This window comes from Alosa sapidissima, chromosome 1 (genome assembly GCF_018492685.1).
Source record: "Alosa sapidissima isolate fAloSap1 chromosome 1, fAloSap1.pri, whole genome shotgun sequence".
In the NCBI taxonomy this organism is placed as follows: Eukaryota; Metazoa; Chordata; class Actinopteri; order Clupeiformes; family Clupeidae; genus Alosa; species Alosa sapidissima.
In genome coordinates this window covers 46,477,589-46,502,743 of record NC_055957.1, presented here as the reverse complement: position 1 = coordinate 46,502,743, position 25,155 = coordinate 46,477,589, and the positions used below count along the sequence as shown (strand labels likewise).

At 40.5% G+C, this 25,155-nt stretch overlaps 3 protein-coding genes across 6 annotated transcripts; 1 reads left to right on the top strand and 2 right to left on the bottom strand.

Moving 5' to 3' along the window:
• Nucleotides 1–407: 407 nt before the first annotated feature.
• zgc:153115 (uncharacterized protein LOC768186 homolog) lies at nucleotides 408–6,353 on the top strand. Its single transcript, XM_042090979.1, has 2 exons — nucleotides 408–1,165; nucleotides 2,363–6,353. The coding sequence occupies exons 1-2, from the start codon at nucleotides 670–672 to the stop codon at nucleotides 2,602–2,604; spliced, it is 738 nt and encodes a 245-aa protein (XP_041946913.1). The 5' UTR covers nucleotides 408–669; the 3' UTR covers nucleotides 2,605–6,353.
• On the bottom strand, nucleotides 6,338–13,355 carry colgalt2a (collagen beta(1-O)galactosyltransferase 2a). The gene is made up of 12 exons (XM_042091152.1): nucleotides 13,086–13,355; nucleotides 12,209–12,319; nucleotides 11,820–11,937; nucleotides 11,168–11,302; nucleotides 10,809–11,013; nucleotides 10,179–10,298; nucleotides 9,036–9,109; nucleotides 8,464–8,570; nucleotides 8,072–8,204; nucleotides 7,839–7,966; nucleotides 7,246–7,452; nucleotides 6,338–7,021 (listed from the first exon to the last, which is right to left on the bottom strand). Exons 1-12 carry the CDS (start codon nucleotides 13,316–13,318, stop codon nucleotides 6,772–6,774), a joined length of 1,821 nt encoding a protein of 606 aa, XP_041947086.1. The 5' UTR covers nucleotides 13,319–13,355; the 3' UTR covers nucleotides 6,338–6,771.
• A 6,824-nt stretch (nucleotides 13,356–20,179) lies between these two features.
• Nucleotides 20,180–24,980, bottom strand: zgc:101744 (uncharacterized protein LOC541409 homolog). Of its 4 annotated transcripts, none has more exons than XM_042090984.1 (6): nucleotides 24,860–24,980; nucleotides 24,608–24,765; nucleotides 22,701–22,794; nucleotides 22,413–22,551; nucleotides 21,600–21,768; nucleotides 20,180–20,550 (listed from the first exon to the last, which is right to left on the bottom strand). In XM_042090984.1, exons 2-6 carry the CDS (start codon nucleotides 24,723–24,725, stop codon nucleotides 20,513–20,515), a joined length of 558 nt encoding a protein of 185 aa, XP_041946918.1. In that variant the 5' UTR covers nucleotides 24,726–24,765; nucleotides 24,860–24,980; the 3' UTR covers nucleotides 20,180–20,512. The 4 variants fall into 4 exon arrangements, with proteins under 4 accessions (XP_041946918.1, XP_041946917.1, XP_041946915.1 ...); XM_042090983.1 differs by lacking the exon at nucleotides 20,180–20,550 and adding an exon at nucleotides 20,561–21,029 and having other exon boundaries at nucleotides 21,576–21,768; nucleotides 24,608–24,789; nucleotides 24,865–24,936; XM_042090981.1 differs by lacking the exon at nucleotides 20,180–20,550 and adding an exon at nucleotides 20,562–21,029 and having other exon boundaries at nucleotides 21,576–21,768.
• Nucleotides 24,981–25,155: the final 175 nt, after the last annotated feature.

Genomic DNA, 25,155 nt, shown 5'->3' with positions numbered 1-25,155 from the left:
TTTTACTTAATCTATGGCAAGTAGTAGGCTAGCCTACCATGCCGTAAAACTAAAGCATGGTTTTAAATTAGTAATGTCCCACCCATTGCGTGTGTGTTGTCACGTTGTAGGCTGTGCATTATAGGCCCACATTTCATGTTGTTTGTAGCCTACATTACATTACATGTTTATGTTTACATTACGGCTATAGGCCTGTAGCCTATGATGTTCATCTGGTAAATTAAAATAGGCTATCTTAATAGATTCTGTCTTTCACTAGGCTACTGAATATGCTTCGGCTATATGCCGACTCTGAACCTCCGCCCATTTCCTATCCCTCAGTCTACGCTCCACGCCTGCAGTGCGACGTCACTTGCTGCGTGTTTCCCTCTCCCGGGGGGCGTAGGTTTCACCGGCTTACTCGCAGACACAATGAAATGTAGGACACCACGTTGGGTACAGAAGCAAAGCGTCTCTCTGTAGCGTTTTCCTGCTTTTATTTTATCAGTTTTTCGGTCTTGGCATCTAAAAAGGTCGATTATTTTCATAGTTTACGCATTGGCGCCATTGGATAGCAAAGGCTAAGGTTTTTTGGCCGACCATTTGGAAAATCTTTGAAAGGATCAGCGCTGCCCAGGAAACGAGGCGAACCTTTTGCTTGATAGCATTCCGTTTCATTATAAATATACCATGTCAATGTTTGCTTGTTCGGATTATTTTGCTGCCGAGTGTCTGGTGTCGATTTCCAGTGGCCCTGTCCTCCATCGACCCACCCCGGTGGCTGCGACTCCCCAGGCCCCTCCTCAGGGCCTTCCACCCGGGGAACCAGACGGGTCAAACGAGGACAGGGAGGTACGGGAGACCCTGAAAATGGAGGGGGCAAACATGATGTCGGTCGCAGAAATCCTCACTGATCTCCACGGCAAATTTCGACCAATGTCGGCCTATTCGGATAGCAGCAATTCGTCGTGCGGAGAGAGCGGGTACACCACGTTGTCTGACTCAACCACTCATACCCCAACCATGACCCCCTCTGGCACCCCAGTCCCAGGACAGTACAATACACAGATTTTGGTAGGGGGTGCACCGCGTTCGCCCACCAAGCGTCACCCATGTACTTTCGACGGTTGTGATCGTGTGTATGGCAAATCTTCTCATCTGAAAGCGCACATCAGAACCCACACAGGTATGGTAGCCTAAACTCAATAAACTATTTGAGGCCAGGCATAGAGTAGGCCTATTTTCGTTCAACTTCATTGACTTATCAAAACTTTAAGTCTAAACAAACACAAGCATCCTATAAACGCACCATCGACATGTATCCTTTGTTAGGCTATGTATGTGAAAGGGTTGACGTTTTCATCAACTAGTGGCCACGATGTCGTTCAGGGGACCAAGTAGATATCCATCACAAAGACGCTTTACTTGGTAGGCCACTACTACTCACAAAGTAGTAGTACTACTCAACAAACAGTATCCTTTTACAGTTATATTGACCATACAGTAATTTTATTTAACTTTTGGCCTGGGTAGCCTACTTGTTTGTCCGCACCGGCGTGCACGCCATGTGTGGCACTTGTCATTCCCTTTTTTTAAAGCTATTTTGAGAAAGACATATTTAGTCGATTAATTAGTGGTATTTTTTTTTATCTTAAGCTAGAGTACCGTGGGCATTAAAATAAGGGAAAAATCCCGACTGAGGCCCTGGAACAAAGACGTTGTCGAACAAAGGAAGAAGCGAGGGAGGACCAAAATACACAGTGACTGGTCTTTCATTTGCATATGAAGAGATTTGGAGTATGAGCTGTACACGTGGTTGTGGTTACGTTACGCAGGTTGTCATTTGATCCGTGTATTTATAATGCGAACCAATCCGCACAGGGCGTGGGTGTGTATGACCTGTACAACTTTTTCTTGAGCTAATGCTATGTAGTAAAGACTACAGGCTCCAGTACTTTTGCTGACGATTGGATTTGAGTTCTAAACTTTGTGCAGTGTGATGCTGGTTGAGATATGAAGACCAGTATTGATATGTGGTCCTCTTTAGGATCCTTGTGTCAGTAGCCTATGGCCTCCTATGTCACAGTGATGGGGAGCCTAATACACTATGCAAAGTGTCAGGCCAGTTGGTCAAACGGTGTGAATTTCAGTGTGAATGTGTAAATAAAATATTTATGAAGGATCTGTGTTGGAATCAGAGACACTGAAACTAAAACATATTCTCATAAGAATGCACTAAATGACACCTTTGGTGTTGGATATGACAGGTTTGTTGAAAGGAAATACTTTCACAGCAGAATGCTATAGGTGAAGTGCACCAATATAGGTTGTAGGCTTGTCTGTAAGTGATGTAGCCTACTTAGTACTATCTCTTATCTTTCAGGTGAAAGACCATTTCCTTGTACCTGGCCCGACTGTGAGAAGAAATTTGCTCGGTCAGACGAATTGGCACGCCACACACGTACCCACACGGGCGAAAAGCGATTCCTGTGCCCGCTCTGCGACAAGCGCTTCATGCGCAGTGACCACCTCAACAAGCACGCCCGCCGCCACCCCGGCTTCCAACCCTCCATGATTGGGCGCAAGGTCAGTGGGGCCACCGCTGCTCCAGCGGAGCCTCAGTGAATCCCTCAGGTCTGGTCCAGATGGGTCCCACGGGGGCAGGGGGAGGCAGCCACTCCCTCAGTTGAACCAGCTCATCCAGGCTGCCATCCTCTGTTCGGTTCTCCTTCCCCGGCCTGGGCCTCGTCCTTGTCCACAAGGAAACCAACCACTTATGCTTTACAACACAGAGCCTCATAACTTTTGATGTTTCTTTGACTTCGAACACTCACAGCTGCAGGGATCTTCTGTGCTCCTTCAGTTCTCCATGCATGTAATGCAAATGCTTTGTTTAGAGAGAGAAAATGTGTGAGTGAGTGATTCTGTGCTCTCTTGGTTACCCCCTTCGAGTGGCGCAACAACCAACACTTGTAATTGTGGCACTAGTGAAAGCTCATGGTGATCCATATATTAACCATTACCCATTCACATATGTTAACATTAGATCTTTTTGATCTTGAATTTACACATTTAGAAGCACATCCAGACGTCTGATCTAAATGGCACGAGACCATTAAGCATGTGGCAAATGCTTTCAAGGTCTGTTTTCGATTTCTCACTCTATGCAGGACATTCGAAGAAGTCGTATTGCTAATTGGCCTTGCTTGATGCTCGCATACAACTAGTGATTTTTTTTTTTTAACCAGGGTTTTGCGTCACAGCTGTAGGGTCACTACAGTGTAGTGCATGGTGATGTTTCCCCCCCTTGTTCCACGTCCCACATTCCCTAGTCCTTAGTTATGTGATTTGCACTCTTATAGCATAGCCCCGCTATTGTTCTTTCTGACAGCTCTCTGACAAAGATGAAGCTTGGTGTCCTCCTGCACTGGAACACCTGAATGAGAAAGGTGCTCACATGCTATTTACATGGCTAAATCAGTGCCATTGGCAGGGCTGGCTGCTTTGCTTTAAATGTTAGTGTCAGCTTCACAACTCTGCTTTGCTATGTTTATGAGAAGTGGATGCACATGTCCACTTAAGCTGTCAACCCAACTGGTCAGTGCAGATAGCCCTCACTATAAGGGGGGCTCTTAAAGCCTGAAATAAGCCCAGCTTATCAGTGGGATGAGGAAACACTGTATGACTATGTATTCCTGTTTCCACTGCAAAACTTTTTGACTTTAGTTTTAAATGATTGCTATTTACATTTATAATATTTTCAATAATAATAACTCTTGAATTCCAGTCAACACTTAGCACCCAAAAATGGTTGAGAGTGGTGTGTTGATTTTTCTAGATGTACTTCTAAGTGTAGAGCAACTTTTTGTTTCTAGGAACCATAAAATGTTCACGCGTTGGCACATGGTGTAGCATCGTGTTGAATTCTGATGCCATTCTATATATATAAATGTGTATATACATGCCTATATGCTTCCAGCTACAACAGTAGAGATGGTATCAAAAGTACTACAAGGAGTAAAACCTATTGATAAGTTATAGTCCTTATATTAGGGGTGACCGAGTATACACTTAGTATAGCGCTGCTTGGGTTTTGTGTGAGTGTGTGTGTGTGTATGTGTGTGTGTGTGTTTATGACTTTGTTTACTTCCCCATTTTTTCATTTGCTAGAGATGAAGGGGAGAACAATCTACTTTCCGCACAGGCCAGTCTGTGGATGTACATTATCTCAGAGAACAAAACACATCAGGAAAACTCAGAAAGCCTTAAACTATTTCATAACTTACTTTGCACCATTGTTTACAGGTTAACATTTTTCTACAGATGTATAAGCCACATGGCACAACACAACTAAAGATATACACATATGCAAGATTGCACTTTTCGTAATGGTGTTTGTTTATAAATGCTATTTGCCTGCAAGTGTGATAGGATACACTGTTTAAATGTGCTTCTATAAATGAACACTGTGGAACTGAACTGAGGTCTATCACAATAAACCAATGCTTATCCTTAATATGCACCTTTGTCCATGTGCTTAGGCAAGGGCAATGGAAATTGATTGTTGAGTTTAGATTTTATTTGTTTGGTTTTTAAATGTAGCAGTCAGTAAATTTTTTTCCTCCTCCAGATATTTTCAGGAATTTGGCTTTAGGCATTCTTTGGACATACATACACAAAGGGTCCATGGGTTTGGCCTCCATAGCAGGATCTCATTGAGAACTGAGGAAGCCTGTAGAGGGCAGTACAGGCAGTGTCTGCCAAAAGTCTTCCTCACTTGTGCTCCTGCACAGTATATGTTTTATCTGATACTGTAACAGCACGTTGTATTCTATCACTGTTTCTCCAGTTACAGCTGTATCTGCTTGACTTGAAAGAGCATTGCTGCTTGTCCATGCAATGATGTGCAGCAGTCTGTAGACTGCTTTAGATAACTGCTGGCAGTTATTTAGAATGAAATGGCAAATGCCCTTGTGGAAATGAGCAACAAAACCAAACCAGACCTATTTCCTTTGTAATGTATGTATTGGAATTAATGCAAAAATATGTACTCCCAAAATGATTTTACGAAGGTCCTCATGTGTACATGAACATCAAAAAAACCATGCTTTGTCATCCATACACTTTGTTGAATTTCATTCCCCACTGCCCCTATTTATCCGCTTAGGTTTTGTATCCGTAAAAGCTATATGTATGTATGGGAAGATATGTAAGGAAAGAGACTGTTGGCATTGCATCTATTCAGGACCTTCATGATGTTTACAACATATTTTCTGTGACCAAGATGATTCTCAGTTGAAACCAATGTGCATCACATATTTCACTGAATATGATATATCCAAAATCTAAATGGACCCTGCGCCACCCTCTTTTCAGAATTTCAACTGGAGCCATAGAGTCTTTCTCCATGCACTGGTCATTTTCTTTCTGTTCTGTTTTTTTTTGTTGTTGTTGTTTGTTTGTACAGTGCTGTCCGTAACATTGAATTATAGGCATAGTTTAGTCCCTGCTAAGGGTGATATTATGAGCATAAATGCAACGTTGACTATAATAAAAGATTTTCAGTAGGTTGGAATTTTGCTAGCAATAATTAAAGGTAGTGCCATGTGAATGACGTAGGAATGGTAAATGACCTGATAGCAGCTGCTCTAGACTAGAGAGTTAAGACTTCCCCCTGCTAGTGATCCATCTGTGACAGAGTCTTAATAATCAACTCTGCCACAGCACACTTGCTGAACCCAAATCAGAGGTTGTGATGCAGAATGATATGATGTTGGGTGTTGATGTTGTCCAGCCTACCCATATGCTTTACTTACCTTTACTCAACACTGTGGAACTCTTGCTTCCCCCAGAGTCTGAGTTATCTAAGGAAATGTTGGTCATGGTCAATAACTATGCTATACTATTATAGTATTATGTTTTACAGAGGACTGTGGACCTAAATGCTCAATCTGCTCAGGTGTTTCAAACAAAAGCAAAGCGATTTAAAAAAAAAATTTTCATACATGGGAATTCGTCATGCAGCACCTACGTATAAGCATTTTTTGTTTCTTTGTATTCTTTTGGATTTATTTATTATATCCTATTATTTGTGTGATTTTAAATATTCTTTTTTTCATAGCTTATGTTGTGGTATCAAACATTACTAATATTTGTTTTGCCTCAAACAGAACTGCCAGTGCTTTTTAAATAATAAATAAAATATTAAGATTCAATTAGAAATGTCAACTGTATTGCGTGTCATGTTTCATGCTTGTTTATAGTGTTTAGGGTATTCAGTTTGTTATTCTCAGCACCCAAACCATTCTTTAAATCTTGCTGGACCATGTTCAAAGGGAAATTAGGACACATTATTAAATAAACAACTGAAAAGGCCTGTTTTTTATCATTCTCTTTCATACATCAAGGCTCCATTTATCACCTGAGATTTTCCTCAGTAGTCAGTGAGTAGTGCACTATGTGTGAAACTGTGAGCAAACCTAAAAAGACGCAGGGCTGTGAGCAAACCACCAGAGCAGTTCACATCAGAGTGTCTCTCAATCCTGCTCCCATGTTTCAGACCTGTTTCTTTACCAAATCATACGCATGCACCTGCTCCAGTTAACCTTAGGCAGTAGGAATGTGGTGTCATCACCCATGTGAATACAAACTATGACTTGTAAACACATGCAAACAGTGTCGTGGATCCCAACTGCAGTAGCAGGATTAAGAGATTACAGATATAGTTTAGAATGGTCTTCATCTTGTTTTTTCCCTCCCATCTCGTTTTAGTTTTTGAAAATGTTATTTTGATCAGAGTTCATCCCTCTGACTGCCACTGCTGCTGGGGGAGCTTGAGACGGGAGAGCGGGGACCGGCGTGGTTCTTCTGGGCACTCTGCCGGTCCCAGTCGGTGCTCACCCCCTCGTTGTCCCAGATGTTGGAGGTCTCCGTGTCGCTGGTGTAGCCCGGCTCGCCCGTGTAATGTGTGGGGAAGAGCAAGAGAGGCTCCACAGAAAAGGCCTTCAGGTCCCTGTTCTCAAAGTGGGACATGTACTCCTCCCTGAACACAGCAAGAGAGGGAGATACAGGAATACAGAATTACACACAAGGGCGTAAGGGCCTTTTTCAAAAAAGGCTCAAAAATAGTTAATACATGCCAACAATTTGGTTTTAAGCTTTGCAGATTGTTGAACTAACAAAAGTGTACAGATTGTGACATGAGAGTGACATTTATCTTTTATTTAAAATTTAAAAATATATAAGTAAAGACAGAGTAAAACTAACTTGGGGTGCTTGTCAAACATGAGGGGAAGAAACTCATCCACGGGCAGAATCTTGCCAAAGGGCTCTGCCTGGAGAAGCTTCCGAGCCCCCTGCAGAGAGAGGGCGTATCCCAGGGTCCAGTACGAGTAGTCTGGGTGCACCAGGTTCTTTACCCCCTCCACCCAGCGCTCAGGCTCCTTCACCTGCAGCCTCTTCCGGCCCACATAGCTGAAAGAGAAAGAAGTGGGGTCAAATGAAAAAGATTTAGTATGAGGGGGAAAGATGAAACTGCAGAGATTATGGAGGGTGAAAATGTGTTTTTTTTTTAATGTAAGCTACATGGCTACTTAAACTGTTAATTTTGATGACAATGTTTACTGTTATTGTTGTATGTTGCTTTGGACAAAAGAGTCTGCCAAGAACCATAACCAATCATGAAAAAAAAACACAAGCAGGTATGGTGAGGTACAGTTTGGAAATGTTCGTAACATATGGAGATACTGGAAGAGTTTTATTCCCTCCTCCAAAGTAGCACAGGGAAGTCAAATTAATTTCACTGAGTCTGTATGAATGTGTAAATGTGGAAAGGTAAAGTGGAAGCACATGGATCTCACATGAGGTCCCAGTCAAGACCAGCTGCCTTTACGTCCTGCATGATTGTGATCAGACGGCTCTTGAAGCGAGGCTCAAATCGTACATCATCCTCCAGCAGGAGTACTTGCTGCTGTCCTTTCTCTACCATCTTGGAAACAATAAAAGTGACTGAGACACAGTGCTTTGAGGGTAGCCAAATGCTAACCCGGTGCTGCACTGAGAGTGTGTGGATGAAGTGTGTGGCAAGAAGCACCTGTTTCCAGATGTTGTAATGACTCAGGAAACATCCGATCTCGCCTCTTGTCAGGACACGGTCAGAATATGGGTCTTTGTAGTTGGGGAGCATGTGAATGCCAAGTGCCAGCAACTGAGAGGTGTTCAGAGCTCTGTGAGAGGAGAAACGGAGGAGGAAAGAAAAGGGGAGAGAGGGAGACCTCTTGCAAACTGTGTTGAGCAACGCCATCATACATATGTACATTGACCTTTCAAATAAACATCACAGGTTATGCTCGACCCCGGGAAGAATAGTGGGGCTGTATATGGTTCAGCTAATGGGAATCACCTAAACCATAAACAACAAACAAAAATAAATCACCTAAACCATAAAACAACAAACAAAAATAAATGCAAGTTCTTCTGTCGTACTTGCCATCCACGGCATCAGTTAGTGTAGCCTGAAGGCCCAGAGCATCCAACGTGCTCAACATCCTCTTCCTCCGGTCCGGCCTGCGTTTCAGATTGATCAAGTAGATCTAACAATGGACAAGTTAGAGTTATAGCAAAAGCTACATGAATTTTACACATGGTGGGTCACTCATAATTGTAACAGTGCCATATGTAGATCCAGATACATAGTAGGCAATGGCAATGACTATATATACTCATATGTACGTCCTTAATTGAATCATAGGCATCCATCACAATCTAGCCTGTGGTCTGTCCCACTTAAATGCCCATTTAAATCATTTTGGCTGGACATAATCTTACAGAGCTACATCTGAGTTTTATAATCTGATCAGTGTGTTATTCATTCCAGTGCAATGCCTTGTGAAGGCAGATTTCAAAGCAACAATGCAAATTCTAGCAGAGCAACAGTGTAAAGCAGTTGTGCGCCTTACGAGTGAGGAGGAATACAAATTAAAAATCCCTTTGTAGCCTACAAATGCAAGATGGTGAGAAAAGGTAAGGTAAAGGTGTTGCAGGAAATGTTTATTTACCTCATCAAAAACCATTTTATCCTTCTGCCTAGGTCGGGCATGCAAGAAATGTGATGGTTCCAAAGTATACTCAACTGTAAAAGAAATCAGTCATCAGGGTGTTTGCTGACAAATTCATATGAAGAGAGAATTTGTGTTGGTCAGGCCCAGTGTGCTTCGAACATAAGTTTCACATTAACGGTATGATAAGTTTCATATTAACGGTATGTCTAATCACTTTTCAATGTTTATATTACAGTGTATGTATTACATGTATAATATTATCAGTTTCATTGTCCAAATCAAGTCATACCTCACTATAAAACAAACAAATGTGACCATCTATTATTACATCTATTACTTTGATGATTTGTCAATAAAATAAAACATATCTTAAAAAAAGTGGCATACTTTAACAGGAATCATGATGGCTGAACTTGTGACTGGCTTATGTTGGGTCATTTGTAATTGAGAGATGAAAAGAGGAGCGGAGATAAGAGTGAAGCCAGATTGTTCCTGGCAGGTCAGTTATGCAAGTAGGAAGTACTGTGAGGAGGGAAAAAGACTCATTGAAGGTAGAAGATAGTTGGCGGCATGAGGCGAACTCTACTGTCGGAGGAATGAGACAGAAACGTCACAGAAAAGTGAAACTTCTCTCTCCTCAGTGAGAGGACTGAGAGTACATAGAGACAGTAAAAGAGAGGAAATAGAGAGAGAGAAAGAAATTGAAGCTTATTGATTTAGCATACTCTGCATATTTTCAGACAGGTTCCATCAAGGGCCCTAACTTAAATGTTGGGCAAAGTACAAAGTCTAACTAAAGCTTGCTTGATAACTATGCAAAATCTATTTACAAATTTGATACCATGAGAAAGATCCTAAGCACAAACATCGATAGGTCAGCTAAAAGCGGTCTCACGCCACATGATGATCACATGATGCCCATTCATGCACAAGAACTTTGCTCATAGAATGAATTTAAATAAGCATTTAAATTAGGGCCCCAAAGGTTTTTTTTTTTATTTCATCTATGTTTATAATCTAAAGCAATAATCAAAATATTACAAAATTACCATTACCATAGTCTTTACAGACTATACTGTAAACTGTATAATGCTAAGTCAGTTGGTACAGTGTCTCTGAGGGTGATAATGTAAAACGTACTCAAAGCCTCAGAGACGGTGTGAGAAAAGCTTTCCACTTCCTCCTCCAGGTTTTGATCAGGCTTCAGTGGTACAGGCAGGTACCCATAATGTTCTTTGTTACACACAAACATCTGCACACCTATGCATGGTCACATAGAGAATAGAGAGAAATTACAGTCAAGAGACACTAATTATAGACAGCGATCTTTTACATGTCTTTACAAATCAATTACACTCATTCATGGATGTCTAATTTTCACAACAGAATGGAATGTTTCAGAATTCCAAGTAGAGGAGAAACAGGAGACAAGATTCTTTTAAAGGTAGGTCTGGATAAACGCAGTTGATATAGCTTAACAGCCGAGCTCCTGGGGTCATGTTGTTTGGCTGGAATTGTGTATGACTCAGCCCAGGCCCCTTTATTTGCCTCTAATTTACAGAGCCAGGACTGTTTACCAACACCTGAGTTTCATTTTAAGCAGACACTCAGAAGGAGGTCTTTTCTGAATCTTACTAAAAGTATACTGAATTACAATGGTAGACTGTGGTACAGTGCTCTATATTCTGCACAATATATCATGATTAACGTAACAGGTTGTCACCCACTCCAGGAAGCTTAGCAGTTGGTTCAGGTTCCTCCTGTACTGACCTGCTTGCCTAGCTGAGAAGGAGAAGACCATGATGTCATCCATAATCCAGGGGTAAAGGTGATGGACTGGGTAGAAAGCCAGATGTCTGCTGGCTTTCCGCCGCAAGTCCAGAAGGAATGTGGAGTGCACCATGGGAACGGCGTGACATCCATCGCGCTTCCCGTCTCTGATGGGTATGTACTCGGGGGTGCGTTTATAATAACCCTGTGGAGAAAGAGACATGACAGACCAACACTCTGAGAAAGCCATGCTGCTGAAACATATCACTACAATTTCATTTCAATTTCACTACGAAACAATTTCAAATAATTAGTTCATAAAATGTGAAACACAGGAGGTAAACAAAGACAATGTGTACCTGGGGAGTCATGCCACACCAGAAGTTGGAGTACAGGGTACGGGATTCCAGCATGGGAGCCACCAGAGTCTTGTTCTCAGCCATCAACAGTGTCAACACTTCTGGATTTGTCAGCAAATTGTCACTGTCTGCAAACTTCAACAGCACAAAATCAGTTGTTCACTGTATATATATATTTTTTTCAAATGCCAACTTATAACTATGGTGTAAATTACTAATTATATACTGTAGGCCTGCATATAATAAATGTATAAAGGAAAGTATATACTGTATCAAAATGTATAAATCACATGCAAGATGTCTTTTCCAACTAATTGATCTCATGACCTTCCTTGATAACATGAAGAGGGAGATGCTCAGCACTGTACCTTCAGATAAACAAAGGCCTTTGCAACACAAGATACATCAAAACAAAATAAAACCAGTGGCAAAAAGTGGTTGAACATAATGCAACCACTGGAAACAAATTAAAGATCAAAACCAGGGGAAAGACAAAATTGTGTATCTGACTACTTAATGTTTCTGACACCGTATATACTTCAGTGACAACTGGACAGCTGTGGAAGAGCATAAAATATAATGTATATGGCCGGTAGATAAAGCATGACAAAATAGGGGGCAGTGAAAGGATAGCTGCTGGCTGGTGTCTCACCAGTATGTAGTCTGCCCACAGGGCCTTGGCTCTCCTCAGCGCTGCCTGTCTCAGCTTCAGCACGTGGGTATACCTGGAGTCAGCCCAGTGCTTCGGCCCCTCCTCACCAAACAATGCACTGCAAAGGAAGTCACACACAGCAGTCACTGATTATTAAGCGTCCTGGTTTTCAGGCTTTTTTACATTTTCTGGCTGATATATTTCAGGGTCGTAATTTCTGTATCAACCATGTGGGGTTGTGAATTGTTCCTAAACCTGAAAGTGTAATGCTTTCGTGAAATAATACACTCTAATACAGTGGCACAGCAGTCTTCTGAAACTGAACTCTGTCATTTAGTAGGTGGCTGCCAGGTAGAAGTAGAAGTGCAGTGAATACAGCGCAAGCTTACCTGGACTCCTCTGTGGTCCTCAACTCAGCCGTGTGGTAATGGCTGTCTACTGCACTCAGCCAGTCCTGTAGCATTGCCGTTGTGTTGTCCACATTGTGATCTGTGGCTGCCCTGCAAAAAACACCATGTTATAATATTTAATATCTTCAGCATCATGCTGTGCCCTTGGGCCAAATGGTGCTGTGACCTGTACAGTACAGAATGCACATGGCAAAAGGAACTGATATGTTTGTTAACCTAATGCAGATAAGATATACAGTCCTCAGATCAGATAGATGAGGCTTCTTTGGTGCTATCAGTTTTCCTATTGTTGCAAAACAAACGGCGCCCACATGGGCAAATGGTGAGCACCTCATTCTCACCTCTCTCTTGCCTGTGTTGCCCACAGCATTCCTGCACTGTGCTGTGACTCCTGTCATTGCTTTTCCACTCTGCGCTACTGTTTGCTTTGCTAACTTTCCCCAAGTGCTTCAGACAGGCAATGCAGAAAGCCTCTGGTCTCTTACACAGTGTCTCTTGCAACAAAATGAATCCACCACAAATGGCTTTTTTTTTCTATTTATCATTCATATTCAGTTGTGACAGTTTGAAACCTAACTGAAAGAAACAAGTTCCAGTAAAATGTTCTGTTCTAGGTTGGTATGATAATAAGCTGGAAAATAGGTTTGGAAAACAAAAAAAATACAGTTTAAGCATTCTAAAGCCATTTTCAGTATACATTTAACTTCACCATTTAAACTCCATCTAGAAATGTATTTAAGTATTATTTTGTTATCAAGGGAGAAGGTTAGAATTTTACGAACATGCTATGTGATTTTCTTTTATCTAAATGAGTTTAAATCTAAAATTAAAACATTAGAAATCTGATATGTCATACCAAATTGCGATGCGATCCTTGGGGTAGTCCAGTCTGTCTATGCATCCCAGATAGAAAGGTAAACTATGTTCTGCATTTCGAGCAAGTATGGCAATCAAGACTTTGGGCTTCAACAAAGATGACTCGGGTCGAATTGGGTCCATATCAAAAATAGGCTGACTCGTATAGGCACATGTCAGTCTAACCACAAAAACGGTAACTAATATACCGGTACCTACTCTCTCAAACGGCATTGTTTAAGAGCCAGTGCAATAGGCTACGCTATGTTGTCCTCCGCCGCTAGGACTCCGACTAGTGTGGTCGATGAGATGCAAGTAGGGTGACCACCCGTCCCGCGTAGCGCGTGCGCGCGCGTTTGAAGCCATATTCATGCGTCCCGCAAATTGAGACTGTGTCACGCATAATCAATGCTTGCTCAACATAAAATTGGTCGCTCTATATCCTGCAGCCGGTTGACCGTAAGTTCCATCTTAGCTCAGTTCTAACGTAAACTGGCACGTTGAAGTTAACGAGCTACTAAAATGTATCGGGTTGCACCAAATTCAATAGTTTCAACGTAACACCAGAGAATCCGTAGACGGGCTCTGGTAAGTTATGACTTAAATTACACCCCCCTCTCCCTAGGTGTAAGGTCCGTCGTAGGTAATTTGTTGACATGGTTTTCTCATTTAAATTGTGGAGATGTTAAATTTAACAAAGTATAGACCTAAGTCGAGAAGAGTTACATACGCGACCAATTACACACATTTAATTTAGCTACTTGAGCAGTGTTTGAATGATGTTTATATTCACTGGAAATCATAAGGACCTACGAATAGGCTACCAAACATCTACCTATCATTACCACTCAAAGCATACATTTCATTGCTGTGGATTGATGTTATCAGAGATTTCATTAGCCATAGGCCTACTTGAAAGAGGTTTAACGTTACCGTTACCTTCACTAACGTTAACGTTATCCACTGCGGTAGCCTACGTTAGGCCAAGTGGCTGAAATGTTAGGCTACCCAGAACACTGAACAGTTTTTTCCCCCTGTGCCTGCCTTTACTAACATGCAAGTTCAACATCCTTCCTCCCCCTTATCGTTTTTTACAGCTCCTTCTTTACATTATAATTTATTTAAAGTGAATAAATGGTAATGAGAAATAAATAAAATGAAATAGGCCTAGCTAAAGTAGGCCTAAATCGTAAGTGGAAGTGGATCTGTCAATTCACTGAATGTTCAAAGTATTATGAATCTTTATTTAGAAAAAGAATACACATTGGTTGGCCTATTCATGATACATCAGCAATTACACATGTTTAGGGGAGGGCATTATTAATATACCATGTACGGTGGATATGTGCTAGAAATGGGTAAACCACTATCAGATGAGCATCATATGAGTCGTGAGGTGGGGGCACCGCCGCGCCAGGCAGTGTCTCACATTGTCCCTCAGAAACATAGCCCTTGTCCCCCCTTGGGATTATTAGCAGGTGGTCACCCTAGATGCAAGGCTAGGAGAGCATCCTGCATGGAAATAGGGTGGTCCATTAGCAATGCATAGGCTATGGCTATAGCTTATAGCCTATGTGACAGTAAAAAAGATAACTCGTCTCGGGCTATGTGTTATGCGAAATTATACTACAATGTTGCCTAATATGACAATAGGCCAACGTTTTAATTTAATTTAATCTCTCATGCCAATGATTTTACAGGGGCGCCACCAAGGGGTGGTCAGGGGTGGCCGCGGCCACCACAACATAAACTCTGGCCACCCCTGGCTATGTGGCCGATGGACTCAAAATGTGTCCAATTTCACAACCATTATTCTCTGTTAAATTGCTCACGGAGTAATTATCACATATAAATTACACATATATCACTGTGACAGAGCAGAACCTGAGCTTTCCCATGATATTAGCGGCTAGGTGTTGTGGTTAACGGTTGGCTAGAAAATTAACGTTGGACATACATGGCATTTAATCATATTTCCATTGTGCACACAGAGCTTCGTCTATCTATACACCCATTACTCTCGGTGGTATATCTTACGGACACCTTGGTCAAAACATAGCAAACCATATATCAAAATAAATAGCAGACCTTACCGAACACAGGGATATGAAGCATTCCTCTGTACAGTAAGCGGATCCCAAGTAATCCGGTTTTGAAATTGCAGTAAAATTATACATGTTAACCAACTGAAATTCTAAAATATTCTAATAGCAGCCCAATGAACTTGCTTTCCAAACCAAAGAATCAAAAGTTGGTCATGAATAGATATTTTTACCAGCATGCTTCAGGTGGCATGGATGCAGCACAAAGTATTTTCCTAATATAAAGGCTGACCTAAGATATGCAAGCATGATCACATCATACTTTTACAGATATAATAATATTAATTGTTAATTAATATGTCATGTTATTTAATTGTGTTTTTCAGGTAATATCAATAAAAGTGCAGTTGTGTTGTTTTGATTGAGTAAATAACAATTACCCAATTACAGTTCAGAAAACAAAATAATCCTTTAAAAAAATGATTTATGAAAATGCATTAAAATGGAGGATATAGCATTTTGGAGCCAAACTCTTCTTATGTGTCCTAATGTCCACATTATATATAGATAGATAGATAGATAGATAGATAGATACTTTATTGATCCCCAGGGGAAATTCAAGGTCTCAGCAGCATACATACAACACAAACACACAAACTCAACAGCATACATACAACACAAACACAAACACACATATGATACTGTGTATTACTATTAATTTAAATACCCCCCCTCCCCCCTTTTTGGCGTGCCACCCCAAGATTTGCAATGGCCTCCCCTGACCACCCGTCAACATTTTCTGCTGGCGCCACTGGTGATTTAGAATCGAAAAGAAATTAGAACTAATAGTGTAAAACGATTGACCTACTGTATATTATGGTCATCATCATCACATTGTGAAAGTGTCAGAATTGTACCGTAAGAATTGTAAAATGAAAAAAAAAACTTGATTTAAATCTGCATCGACCTGCTCATTTACACACAGTAGCATATGGAACTGAAAATTAAATTTGTCTGTAGGCTACTGTAGGTACCTAATTGTTTTCTCATGGTGGCACCATTGATCTCTAAAGAATACTTTAGGGATCGGTGGGTGGCACACATAAATAATCAGAAGTGTCCACAAAGTAGGCTAGGCTACTATGCAGGCCTGTAGATTCCATTTCTGTTGGAGATGCTGATACATACACTTTCTTGCCATTTGACAATGAATCAACATGACACTGCTCTGGTTAAGGAAGGTTATTTCTTATTTCTAATTTGACCATTGGCATTCTGTGTTAATTTTACCCATGGCTATATAGGATTTTGTGTTTTTGTAGTCTAGCCACTGTGCCTTTAAAATGTGTAAACATTTATTATGATTGTCAAAGTTTTTTTTTTTTTTTTCGTCATCTACTTCCTGAATTTTTGGTCAACAATACCCGGGACACCGAAACACCGGTGCACATCAAATAAATATAACTAATAAATATATAACCAATAATAAATATATAACCAATAAATAAATAACTACCTGAACCGTGGCACTGAGGATGAAGAATCTTTTATGGTATGTTGGTCTCAAGGGCCCACATCAACCTGGCCCATAATCACTCATTTGTGATTTGCACCCCCCCGGTAAAAAATGAAAATGCAATATCATTCTGCTTTAATCGCCCCTATCTTCAGTTCAGATGTTCAGAACTGCACCAAATTTTATGTGTATGATTAACCTGGCATTCTCTGGGGGTATGCCAAGTTTCGTAGAATTTGATCCATGGGGGGGCCTAAAAAAATTTAGGTTATGTGTACATTTAGTGACTGTACACTCATTGGCCTGTAGATGGCGGTGCACACATATACACATGCACACACACACAGGTACGCACATACTATCGGTATTAGAACGGCCGATACATAATTACAAATTCAGTAGGATTAAAAGAAAGCCAAATATTCATCATCATAATCATGGCTGCATTTCCAGTATTGGCGATAAGTAGTCGTTTGTCCACTAGATGGCGCATCGTTGCAGTGAGACGTAATTTTGTTGGAAGTTAAAAGTGGGTTGAAAAAACAGTGGGCGCTTCCTACAAGGACTGTAGTTTACCGCAGAGAACGTCTAATAAGGATAGGACGATGTTCACATGAAATGTAATTCCCATTTCTTCTTGAAGCCGAAATAAATCTGAGAATGTTTATCGGACATGCTTGGTTTTTACTGCAGGTACGTTAATCTTATAATATCAATAAGGACCTAGGTACAATAATGTTACCATTAGCGTTGGTTGAGTGATGGAGGCCAATTTGATTGCATTTGTAGAAAACTATAAATGCGGTTATACCAAGCAAATTGATAGCAGCACTGTAATTGTAACTTTCGACTGTCATTTGTTGCAAGTGCTACAAAAATCATTCTGTGCAATGGAAGATTTACCAACGTTACACCGGTCTAATACAGTTTTGCCTATACATGCGTGAGACTGAGACGCCTGTTTATTTGTTTTAAGTGCGTGCAGGGTGTGAGAGGGGAATCGATGTGCTTTGATTCCAGCTTGGTAGTTGTAGTCTGTGAGATTAAAAAGCATGTGTGTGTGAAGTATCCAAACAATGACACCTTCATTTCATTATGGCTGCTTTAGCAACACACCTTAAGCTACTGTGTAGTGGGTCCCATTTAGAAGTGGCTACTTCATTCGCGCTTTCCTTGACTCATGGAGCTGCGTGAATTTTATTACAACTTTTCGCACGATATGGCAGTTTAAGTCCGCTTGATACTGTAAGGCGTAAGCCATTGGTTTCCAAAGGAGATTTTATTTCTGTCGCCAGCATAGCCTATTGACAATTTATGTTGTAAATAGGCCTACCTGTAGCTTAGGGAAGCTAACAGCTTTCTATTAGGATCTAGTTTGTTAGTTACAGTTTTGTCATAACTCCCTGATGCATTTTTGCATTTAGAATAACCAGAGCGTGGATATCTCAATCGGAAAATTAAACAATATCGGGCGCCTATGGACTAGGCTGGGTGAACCCAGCCTGATCTGCCCGCTATTTATTTTTTGATTTCTTAAAAGATTGAGCTTGGTCTGGTGAAAGCCAGACAAGCCATGGACCTCAGTTACACAATGCAAGGGAACATGAATCAGCCTATATTTGCACGAACAACAACGGACAACAGCTCTTCAACTTTGGCCCGTTAAAATGTGTATGAACAGTCTAGCGACGCATTTCATCAAGGCCCATTTGGACATGTCAGTTATTTGCACCACTGGTTAGATGTAAAACAGCATTTCGTTTCAGACTACTGTTACTTAATTTGTGCATTGACAATAAAGTATCACATGAACTAAAGATGACTAAAATCTTATGCAGAAGAAGAAACATTCACAAAAAATCCATCTATCCAAAAATGACCTTTGTTTTTGATAGCTGTTGAAAACGGCATGGAACTGACAGAGATGTTTTTGTTTATTAATAAATAAATAAATACATACATACATACATACATACATACATACATACATACATACATACATACATACATACATAAATAAAAATATAACATTATGCTGATACCTTTTGCTTTTCCCAAATACAATGTAGCCTACAGGTGTAAGTGACCTTTCATCAATCCAGTTGCAATGGATGAACTGTGATGAACTGCCCTACTTGTGATTGTTTAGAGATTTTAAAGGTTTTATAACAATGCTACAACTTCTTTGGCTATTCTACAATCTATTCACCTTTTCAGCGCCAGTAGGCTACTTTCTGTGCAGCCGCACACACACACACAGGCATGCCAAACAACCATACACAAAAGTTTCAAGAGCGGGGGATGGAGTAAAAGATGGAGACAAATTGATTAGTGTGATTTATTTTCGCGGAAAGGATGTACAGGACTGAGCGTCGGTCATATTTTGTACCGCTATGCGGTACATCTAGTCTTAGTTAATGTTGCACAAAATTCAAGAAAAAAATCAAGGAAAAGTTGTTGATTTATGTGTACAGGGAGCTGCAGGCAGCTTCTTCAGGAGGCTATCAAGGCAGTAAACCAGCAATCATAGAACATTTCCACCCTTCCGCTGCCAGCCGCCAAGGCAAAGCAACAAATACTCTGCATTCTGGTCCTGGTTTCAATTTGAAATGATCTAAAGAAATTTATAAGTTCTGTTATGTTTATTAAATGCATACAAATGACACATTTGGCCAAAACCAGAGTGATGACAGAGATTTTTAGTTAGAGGAATCCTAGTCCAAGTGAGAGCTTAAGTACAAGCATTTGGGCAATTGATTGCCATGTTTTTTTTTCTTCGATCAGTTGAGCTGAAGTATGGACACAAATATATTTTTGTATTATTAATTTATGGATCCAACAGGTTTACATTTGCACAAAAATAAGACACACCAACAAAATTTGTAACTGTTAAACATTTTTGAATGACCAAAATTTTAATACTAATCCATCATTTTGTTAACCTGACTCTTGCCAGATGAGATCTCATCGAGATCGCTCATCTGGCGAGAGTCAGGTTATAATTTTGTGTGACACTTTTATAAAGTTGAAGGATCACTGGCGGCTACAGAACCACAGATGAGATGGAGAAGATTGGGCCGTATCATTCATCACACTCCCAACCAGGGAGTCAGTTCAGGAGTCCCTCAACAAGAGGGGAAGTGATTGGAGTCAGGTAATTTCCCCTGCCTTAGAGATGCATTAATGTAGTGTTGTAGTAAATGTAGGCTTACTGACAGGTTAGAAAAAAAACATTTCACTAGTTTTTCCATGGTAAGGAAAGACAAACTCTTCTCATTCTCCATTCATATAAAAATCTACTGGCACTGAATCTTAAGAGTAAAAGGAATACGACTAAGAAAGTCAGAATTCATATTTTGACAACACTGAGTGGGTCGGCATCACTTGTTGCCCATAGTTACATTCCTGCATAGTTTGATAGCATAATATCAGGACTTTCAGCAAGAAAAGGACTGACTTTGCAATATTATTGCATATTTCAGTGAGTGGTGTTAGTGTAAATGGCACACAGCAAATAATTCAGAATGTGGATACCACTCAGTTTCACAAAACATTCAGTTTATTCACTTTAAAAAGGAGGTGAAGTGGTACCAGACATAACACACACAAATACATTGTGAAACATAAAAAAGACGAGCAACAGGCTGCTGTATTAAACTGTAGAACATTCCCCTTCTCTAAACTCTTAAAAGTATACAGTGACTGAACATTTGTCGTTTAAATAAAACATTGGCTGATAGTGCTTAGTATTTGGCTCAGGTGCAATATTGTAGTACTGTGTCGATCAGAAAGGTGTCTTCTCCAAAATCCATGTGGTCGAGTCAGAACAAAAGCACCCTGGTGAAAAAGCCACAGGCTTTGTGTGCTTCATTACTGGTCCTTGTCATGTCCAAATCCAAACTTGACAGCTGAGATACAGAAAGACAGAGACATACAGTCAGATAAACAGTCTGACAGATTTTTTTTAAAATGTATGTACATCAAACATGGTCCTGATCTTAACCATCTGATTGTCCTTGAAGCCACATGTGACCCAAAACTACTTTCCAAACATTACAGTTCAGTGAAATAACACTTCATGCATCTTCCCAAAATGAACCTCCTCCAAAAATATATTAATGGCCAGATGGTCTATATGTCATGTTGTCATTCAGTCAGTCCAGCAGAGGCATCAAGTCAACGTTTTTACCAAAAAAAAAGGCAGATAAATACTTATTAACCCAGGGTTGAAGAAGAGCGGTGTCTGCACATCAGCCAAAACATATGCTATTAAAATTACAAACAATCACACATTTACGGAGTGCTACAACAAGTGGTGTAATAAAGGTGATCTGAATCCCCAATTTTTTTAGAACGTGTGTTGCAGCAAGTTGCTGGTTTAAAGAGTGTTGCAGCTCGTCTTGTTGTGAATCTTCAGTGTAAATTGGCCTTTAGATATAGAATGTTCACAACATTCCATACACAATTCCAATACATGTGGTCATCTGCAGACACTAGAGAGAGACCGAGTCAGCCGACTTGGCAATGTAAAATGAATTGGTAACAAACAGGTCGTGAAGAATGAGGACACTTTCTGTTGTCAAATCTATACGGTTGTGAAATAAGGGGTCATGGATGGCCTATTAGGCACTCCCAATCATAGGTGCAAAGTAAAATACAACTAACTGATTTAGGCATGTCTTTCAGTTGGAGTTGGAGTAGCATGCTTGCATAAATGATTGCCTTTGGACAATTTAACTCCATGTGAATACATAATACATCTTCCTCCCAAAGATTTTATATGATCCTTTTCTTAATGTGTACAGCTCCCTAATTCTGCCCCCATTATGATATCTGTGATGTATGTGGTTATAAAGAGGATAGCAGAATTCAACCATACAAGAAGCATACAATACTGCATAGTTCTAATTCAATGAAGCACTGGAATCCACGTTACTCCCAGGCTTGGCATACTTGCCTTCTTTTGTAGCCGATTCTGCTGCACTTTTGGCCTTGCCGGTCAGATCTTTGACCATGCTGTCCATTCTCGCTTCATGCTTAAGGAAAAAAGGTCGTACCAAACGTCCATAGATGATCTGCGACCCATTCCAGGATACTGGAGCCATGCACCACAGCAGAAAGACACACTAGAGGGGGGAGGTGCAGACACAGTGCTCTCAGTTTAAAGTCCACATTCTAGCTGAAAAGCACAGAACTAGCATCTCCCCTGATAAGCAGTTGCTCATTTACATAATGTCTGTCGGAAATAGTAGGAGGAGAGTAGTATAACAGCCAGTTAAGTTTGGAATTCCAAATGGCCCGTTATGTTGTTCAGATATACGGCCCAACCGCTTGACATCCACAAAACATGCAGACTTACATCTAGGTCTGAAAACAGCTTAAGATATTTATTTCAGGAGATTTTAACACCTGGTGTCCGCATCCCAAACACATGAATCCAAAATATAAAAAACAAGTCCTGGATATTACAGGTCTACAAACTCAGGTCTATTATTGAATTATTATACACCAAGATCACAGGGTGATGAAACATGAAAATCCTTTATCATAGTTTAAAAACACTGCAACTTCACACATCACAGTAAGAATAACTTTATAAAAAAATATTTATTTCAACACACTAGTCAAACTGAAAAGTTGATTAAGCAGTATCTTAGGTTTCCAAGACTGCTTTCACAAATTAAAGTACAATCTATTTCTACATGAAAATGAACATAAAAACAATAATTAAGAACATCTGACCAAAAGCAGGCCATGTCATGTGCCTTACCTTTCCAGCATAATAAAACGGAAACCAGAAGAGAAAGATGTCTGAGAAGAACTCTGACACACTGAAGAGTCCATAAACCACCCAGTAGATCAGCCACTTGGTATCGTCATCTTTGTTATTGCTTTCAATTGCTTTAATTCTATAAATCACAAATGCATACATTACTTCAAGTAGCATGGTGTACCCATGGTCATTAGAGAAGTAATGCTAAATCTAACGTAGTACAAGTTTTATTAGATGCTTCTTTACATGGAAAGTTCATACACTGAGCGATTGGTTTATACTTACGAAAAATAAGCTGGGTAGACAAAACCGATCAAGTTGCAAAGCAGAGATGCACCATATCCAAACAATAAGTACAGTGCAAGAAATGCCACTAAACCTGTGGAATAAAACAGGATGAAAACAATAATTAAAGAACCATGCAGACCTTTTCAACTGGCATGTTGCACTACCCAAATAGGACACTGCATCACATGAGCCACAGACAGTTCTCAGATTAACAGGATGTGAGAGGAGCTAAACAGGAGTTCAAACACGGTCTACAAACAGCTCACGACAGTAGCAATCAACCAGCCATCACATTCAAATAGAAATTCCAAGAGACTGATGTGGACAGAGTCTTGAGTTTAGCCCATCTTGCATTTGCCACTAAAGATGCCTTTTAGGTGCTCGTTCATTAAGAGTTAAAATGCAAAAACAGCTGGTGTCCAAAGAAGAATCTACAGATACAGCAAAGTTAGATGTAACTGACAAATCCTACGTGTTCTGTCTTCAAGCAAATCCTGCAACATTATCGTTCAGTTTGACGGAGCTTGAAGTCTGCTTTTCAGTTTGAAGTCTGCTTTGTCAAGGACCCTCAAAAGGAGTGTGCCATTTCAACAATTCTCCACACCACTGTGCCAAATTCCACAAGTATGCAAATGACAATGGTCTGCTTATTTCCATGTCTTTAATGCCAGGTATTGCTAAGTACAACACAGAGCAGGTTTGGGGAGTTGGATATGAGGAAGCAACCTGTACAGCCCCCGGAGGATCAATGGGAACCCTGTGAATTTGCATAGGAAAATCACACATATACTTGAGTTCCTGCAAAAATCCAAGTCCTCTCAAGTATGACTGGTATATATTTCAGCCTCATCAAATCAGCAATCTCAGCATGAAATGCTTAGTCACCTCTTTACTCTGTTTTGTCAAACAGTGTCTGAACACCATTCTGCCAACACTTGACTTCCAGTTATGAGATATAAGACTGTTAAAAACAGTTCTGTGGGGAATTGTGCACAGTGAGCCCAGCACTCAGGTGATCAGCTGAACAAAATCAACTCGGACCCAATGGACTAGTTTCCCCATACATGGGATAATCCTAGTACTTGACTAAACGAAACCTTAAATGAAGATGTCCATTGGCACAACCCTTTAGTCTAGGATTAGGCTTAAAGCATGTATGGGAAGTTGGCCTACGGTTCCACAGTTCCAGGTTCCTTTAGTTCACAGACCTGTAGGCTACTCATGGATCAATCATTTTTCCCCTTTTCATTAAAAAAAACAAGTTACAGTAAAGCAGTCAAGAATCAAGATCCACTGAACTGTTTGGGGCCTTGGCAGTAGGCCTACTGCAGTGCACAGATATATGGAGACATGTTAAAAATATCTTCTGAGACCAGCTGTTGGGCAGATGGAAATCAGAGCCATTTCATGAGGAGCTCTCTAAAGACTCCTAGATCAACTAGGGAGGGAAACAAACTGACCTTTGAGTTCATTACAGGTGCAGTGATAAAGGGGCACCTGAAATAACATTATCTTGATAACAGAAGCCCTTTTTTTCACAGGCTACTTTGGCATAAACTGCTATGGTCTCGAAGACCAAGCTTTTGACTTCAAAGAAATGGTAGCTACACTAGTTTGTTACTTCGTCAGTAACCAACAGCCATGAACAGATTGAAGTCATGTGATAAACAGACACCTTTCAATAAGAACAGAGTATGAGTATGAGTAGGCTATTGAGTACGTTTTTTTAATGAGCATTTTAATTTGAGAACATGTTGTCAAAGTAGGCTACTAGTCCGCGCTGGCCAGTGGTTCTATCCTACGATAGTTTATGCTGTTTTGGCACTACGTTAACCCTGAAATACATTACTTGTAGCCTAGAACGCTTTCAAGCATTGGTCAGCAAGTTCTTAAAATATACTTACCCAAAGCTATATATTGTTTCTGAATTCCAGTTTTGTCCTCCAGCTTTCCCAAGAGATCTGTGAGTACATTTTTCTCTTTAAAAAATCCGTCGGTTTGATCTCTGATTTCAGTGAACATGTTTTCTGGTCGGTCGGACGGAGAGTGTAGACCCCGTTAACTGCAATCATAAAATATTATAGACCTTAATAAATTTAGACAAATAAAATCAGGCAGTATTGGCACAATTTGTTACAAAATGCATATCAGCAAACCTCACTTGTGCTCCACAAACTTTCTCAAAACGAGGTCGCGGTTCAATATTCGCTGCTGGTTACACTAATCAAGCATGTCGCGTCAGTGATGCGGGAGGAGCCATATCTGGTGGAAATGTAACTGGGTGAGAGAACCGAGCCAAAGTACAGCTGATCAGTATCAAGATAATTGTAGTCATTCTATCCATTGTTTGGCTTAACATATGCTGTTTTAGTGGTTGAAATGTTGAGATTGTGCGCAAAAGATACGGGTTGACGTTCAGGAACATCTATTAAGGACGCTGACCCTTTCCATC

What these genes read in the sequence shown, in the direction of transcription:
- zgc:153115 (XM_042090979.1), top strand. Translation starts at nt 670, where the DNA reads ATGTCAATGTTTGCTTGTTCGGATTATTTTGCTGCCGAGTGTCTGGTG. An exon ending in GCACATCAGAACCCACACAG is followed by an intron (nt 1,166 to 2,362) that starts GTATGGTAGCCT and finishes CTTATCTTTCAG; the next exon opens with GTGAAAGACCATTTCCTTGT.
- colgalt2a (XM_042091152.1), bottom strand. Translation starts at nt 13,318, where the DNA reads ATGCCGTTTGAGAGAGTAGGTACCGGTATATTAGTTACCGTTTTTGTG. An exon ending in GGTGTGGCATGACTCCCCAG is followed by an intron (nt 11,014 to 11,167) that starts GTACACATTGTC and finishes CTTTCTCCACAG; the next exon opens with GGTTATTATAAACGCACCCC. An exon ending in CACCGTCTCTGAGGCTTTGA is followed by an intron (nt 9,110 to 10,178) that starts GTACGTTTTACA and finishes TTTCTTTTACAG; the next exon opens with TTGAGTATACTTTGGAACCA.
- zgc:101744 (XM_042090981.1), bottom strand. Translation starts at nt 24,725, where the DNA reads ATGTTCACTGAAATCAGAGATCAAACCGACGGATTTTTTAAAGAGAAA. An exon ending in CGTTTTATTATGCTGGAAAG is followed by an intron (nt 21,769 to 22,412) that starts GTAAGGCACATG and finishes TCCCCCCTCTAG; the next exon opens with TGTGTCTTTCTGCTGTGGTG. An exon ending in GTATGCCAAGCCTGGGAGTA is followed by an intron (nt 21,030 to 21,575) that starts ACGTGGATTCCA and finishes ACGAGCTGCAAC; the next exon opens with ACTCTTTAAACCAGCAACTT.